Source organism: Montipora foliosa, chromosome 9 (genome assembly GCF_036669935.1).
Source record: "Montipora foliosa isolate CH-2021 chromosome 9, ASM3666993v2, whole genome shotgun sequence".
In the NCBI taxonomy this organism is placed as follows: Eukaryota; Metazoa; Cnidaria; class Anthozoa; order Scleractinia; family Acroporidae; genus Montipora; species Montipora foliosa.
The window spans coordinates 46,511,076-46,516,075 of NC_090877.1; the positions used below are offsets into that span (position 1 = coordinate 46,511,076).

At 40.3% G+C, this 5,000-nt stretch overlaps 1 protein-coding gene across 1 annotated transcript in view; it reads right to left on the reverse strand.

The window, feature by feature from the left end:
• Nucleotides 1–429, reverse strand: part of LOC137969355 (low-density lipoprotein receptor-related protein 6-like) — a 49,964-nt gene extending 49,535 nt beyond the window's left edge. Inside the window, exon 1 of the mRNA XM_068815562.1 lies at nt 273–429. Coding sequence (XP_068671663.1) covers nt 273–327 — 55 coding nt within the window. The 5' untranslated portion in view covers nt 328–429. The remainder of the gene's footprint in view (nt 1–272) is intronic.
• Between the last annotated feature and the right edge of the window lie 4,571 nt (nt 430–5,000).

Here is a 5,000-nt window from a genome sequence, read left to right on the forward strand (position 1 = left end):
ATAGAATAAGCAAAACGTACGGAGCAAATCTTTGGCATCCGTTCTGCACAACTGCAGAATGTTGAATCTTCGAATGATTATAATATGATCTTCGTCAATTTAGCAAGGGATAGATCTTCCTTTGTCCAAACTAATCTCGAGAGTTACTTTAAAGCTAGGATTTCAGTATTGAGACAGTATTCTGATTTCCCTCAGCAACGCGTCAGTATCACAGCAATAACCCAGCAAAAGAAACCATACGTATTTGAAACTAAGGACGTAGGAGAACATACCTTGACAAATATTGTAACAGAGGCAAAACAAGCAAATTATTGCTTCAGTTTTCATCGTTCTGCTTTCTCTTCGAGAACGCTTAACAATTAGAAACAGCTGGCAAAAGTTACAAGGGCCGAGACCATGTAATGGCCTCCTGACGAAACAAATACATTTAACCTGAGTAGATGAGTAGACAGCCACAAAACAGAATTTCCGGGGTATTTTCCAGTTGCATGATTCGTTCTCGTCTTACACGTGAGCTTCCGAGAGCTCGAAAAACTTCCGGGGAATATTCGCTTCTGAATCAAATGGAACTTTCACTTCGAAACTGCCGACCAAACTATAAAAACTCACAGTTCTTGGAACTTTCGGTTACATCTGTTAAAGAGAAAAATTCGAGTGTTTGCTCTAAGTATAAAAAAGTCAAAATTGGCCAACAGATCATAGCGGATTAACTTTTCTTTTGCCAAAACCGGATCAACTTATGATTGTTACCAGGATCTCTCTCGTCACTTTGGGCTGCTTAAAGAGAGGGTTACTGGGAATGAGATTGGAGATGATGGGGCTAGCTCTTAGTACAAGATATCAAACTTGTTTTATTTGCTTCCAAAATAAAAGTAAAATACAAACAATTTGCTAAAATGACTCGTGCCAGGAGCTGCTAGCTGTTGATTTTCCGGCTTGCATCAGCCTCCATTGGTGACCGTCAGATTTCGATGTGAGTTTACAATACCACTTCCGCTGAACTGACGTCAACTTTATCCCCTTTTTTTGTTGCACCAATACATTCCTCTTGTGTTAAACAATCCTAATTGAGCAAATAAAAGATATTTTGAGTGAAAGATATATATGAAATACATCATTTATTGCACTGCGGGTATGAAATGAAATGAAACCATGTTGTCTCGCAGTGGTGAGCGCAAATTTCTATTGCGTCGAGAAGCCTGAAAATTTTTCAGGACTTCAACGGGATTTGAACCTGCGACCTCGCGATACCGGTGCGATGCTCTAACCAACTGAGCTATGAAGCCACTGACGTTGAGAGCTGGTCACTTCTGAGTTCACAACTTCCCGTGATAAATAATTATGAGTGAAAGATATATATATGAAATACATCATATATTGCACTGCGGGTATGAAATGAAATGAAACCATGTTGTCTCGCAGTGATGAGCGCAAATTTCTATTGCGTCGAGGTCGCAGGTTCAAATCCCGTTGAAGTCCTGAAAAATTTTCAGGCTTCTCGACGCAATAGAAATTTGCGCTCATCACTGCGAGACAACATGGTTTCATTTCATTTCATACCCGCAGTGCAATATATGATGTATTTCATATATATATCTTTCACTCATAATAATTTATTACGGGAAGTTGTGAACTCAGAAGTGACCAGCTCCCAACGTCAGTGGCTTCATAGCTCAGTTGGTTAGAGCATCGCACCGGTATCGCGAGGTCGCAGGTTCAAGTCCCGTTGAAGTCCTGAAAAATTTTCAGGCTTCTCGACGCAATAGAAATTTGCGCTCATCACTGCGAGACAACATAGTTTCATTTCATTTCATACCCGCAGTGCAATATATGATGTATTTCATATATATATCTTTCACTCATAATTATTTATCACGGGAAGTTGTGAACTCAGAAGTGACCAGCTCCCAACGTTAGTGGCTTCATAGCTCAGTTGGTTAGAGCATCGCACCGGTATCGCGAGGTCGCAGGTTCAAATCCCGTTGAAGTCCTGAAAAATTTTCAGGCTTCTCGACGCAATAGAAATTTGCGCTCATCACTGCGAGACAACATGGTCTCATTTCATTTCATACCCGCATTGCAATATATGATGTATTTCATATATATCTTTCACTCATAATTATTTATCACGGGAAGTTGCGAACTCAGAAGTGACCAGCTCCCAACGTCAGTGGCTTCATAGCTCAGTTGGTTAGAGCATCGCACCGGTATCGCGAGGTCGCAGGTTCAAATCCCGTTGAAGTCCTGAAAAATTTTCAGGCTTCTCGACGCAATAGAAATTTGCGCTCATCACTGCGAGACAACATGGTTTCATTTCAAAAGATATTTTGTGCAAAACCAAATTTTCTACAAATTTCTCTTGATACTCAATTGATGGCCATTTTGAAAACTTTCCGATCCAGGTCACGTGATGTGATACGTCACACGTATGTAATGTAGTGAAAGGGTCATCGCTGTCTAGCGCGCTGCCACAATTTACGAGCTAAAAATAAAAGGTTTCTTCCATTCTCTTATAAGCCACCTTTTAGAGACTATGAAATACGAAGTGGGAAATAAAATACCTCCTCTGAGAAGGTTGAAGAATTGAAACTAGATAGCCTGCGTAGCAAAGAGTTCCTGTTCGACCACAGGTAGCCCAAGCTCGATATATGAGCAGCTCTTTATATGATGACCTATGCATTGTTACGTGCCTTGAGCGATTTGCATATTTGTAAGGATTTGTATCGATGGATATCGTCCAAGCAGTCTAGATTTTCACTTAATCACAGGCTGTCATTCCCATAGAATTTACCTTAACCACTTACTTGATCGCGTATGTTGCTTTGAAATGGAGAAATTATGATGAACTCGAGAAGCCTGTTCTTCGTTTTCTTTTATTTTGCACTCCGCACATGACTACAAACATCTGAAAAATTAAGCTTTTTCCGAATCCTGTTGGCAAAACGGCCATGGCATCTATACAAAAGAGATTATGGGGCGCCAAATGTAAAAATATTATTTAGTACTTTTTCCCTATATTTGGTGTTATCTATAAATAACACATTGTTACCAACTTTGCGATTTATAAATCGCAAGGTTACGAACTTTGCGATTTATTAATCGCAAGGTTATAAACTTCGCGATTTATAAATCGCAAAGGTGTCGTAGTTTATCCTAACTTCCGGTTATTGCATCATATCATGCTTTTCTAATATCTAGCGCACATGTGCAGTGGCATCTAGGAAAACATGTGCAGATTGTTAACCCGCCATTTTGATTGTAGTTGTGTTTGTTCGAGCATTAAAGTTCACAAGTTCTGCCATACAAAAAATATGACATGGTGTTACGAGGATCAGAGTTATTTTTAGTTTATCCGTCATGCAATTCCAGACTTTTCTAGAATTATCTAAGAATCTGTAATATTCCAGAAATTTCTTTGATGTGACTCAGCAGTTTCCACAAATAGTACACTTTGTAATAGACTATAAATAGCAGCTATAAATAGCAACAGAATTTTCTAATTTTCTTTTGCTTAGAGTAAAAGTATATAATGGAAAAAACTCTTTGCCCGAGGGCTTACCCTCGTGGCCGGCAGTGATTGAATTTATGCCATGGATGCGACAAATGTGATGAAGCTATAATCAACAGCGATAACTATGGAGGAGATATAACCTTTGACCTTGCGATATACGGAGACTAAAGAAAGAGAAGAAAGAGACAGTAGCTGAAAAGGGAAGAAGATAAAGAGTTCAGAGTTTATTATGAAGTCCTTCGTGAGAGTTTGGGTACACAGAACGTCCAGTGAGTGGAAAGAATCAGGTGAATCTAGAAGGTCAAGAATTGTTGTCTACAGTCCGTGGAACTTGGGAGTTCAATGTTACTCAAGATCAATACCTGGATGGCCATGAAAGACAGTAAGCCCGCCTTGCTTTACGAACTGCTTACAGGGGCACCCAACGACCAATTTGTTGTAAAATGTATTATTATGCCACAGTTAATGAAAATAAATGTTATTAAGGCATTTTCAGGTGTTTTTCAGTGTTGCTGGGAAAACATTATCTGTTCCTTTTTCCCAGCAAGACACACAAGAAATTTCCCAGCCAGCTAGATAAAATTGGTTGGTTTCCCAGCCAGCTGATCAATTTTATTTCCCAGCCAGGAATTCCGCGCGCTTTCAAATCCCTCGATCCAAAACGACCGAACAAAAGCGACAAAACCGGGACAAAACAGGTTTTTTCCACTAGCGCAATCACTCTGACCAGCCGTCGTATGTTTGTGACTACTCTCTGGGAGAGGGAAGGGGTTTTTTTTTTTTTTTTTTTTTTTTTTAAGTCGTCCTCAGTCAGCTCTACAGCCAGCTCGGGTTGAAATGCTAGAAAAAGTCAGTAATTCCCAGGCAAAACCTCTATCAATAACAAAATTTCCCAGCCAGCTCATCGAAACACCTATATTTTTGCCAGCCAGCAAGATTCCTTGGGGAACAGATAATGTGAGGAACAGATTCGTTGGGTGCCCCTGTGCTTAACGTGATCTTCAACCGAAGTAATTGTAACAGTGTAAAACTAATTAAATTATAGCGAAAAAGGGTATCTGCTCGTTGTCACACTTTCGTTGCGTGCCTTATATCGTAGTCGGGAGTTATTTTCATTCATGCTTTATTTGCGGACATTTCTTGGTTATTCCTGCACGCAACAATGGTGTCAGAGTGATCGACAACTGTGAGTATTATTTTTTAGTCCTGAATTCCCGCGTTCTTCGAGCACCTGGTCGGTGTATTCATCGTAAACGGAACAATTCGCGATCGCCGAGCGTAACCACATGGCAGAACTGTCTTGATTGCCGAGCCCCCGAATGGACTGGCATTCGTCCGACCCTCCTCAAACCTTCAGGAAATTCCGAGCGACGTGTGAGTTGTATTTCTCTGAACCGCTCAAGGACAAAAGCGAAGACGAAAAAAATTGCTATCTACTGATATGGACTGGCGATGAAGGAATCGAACTTGCATCAACATGGTCTCTTAA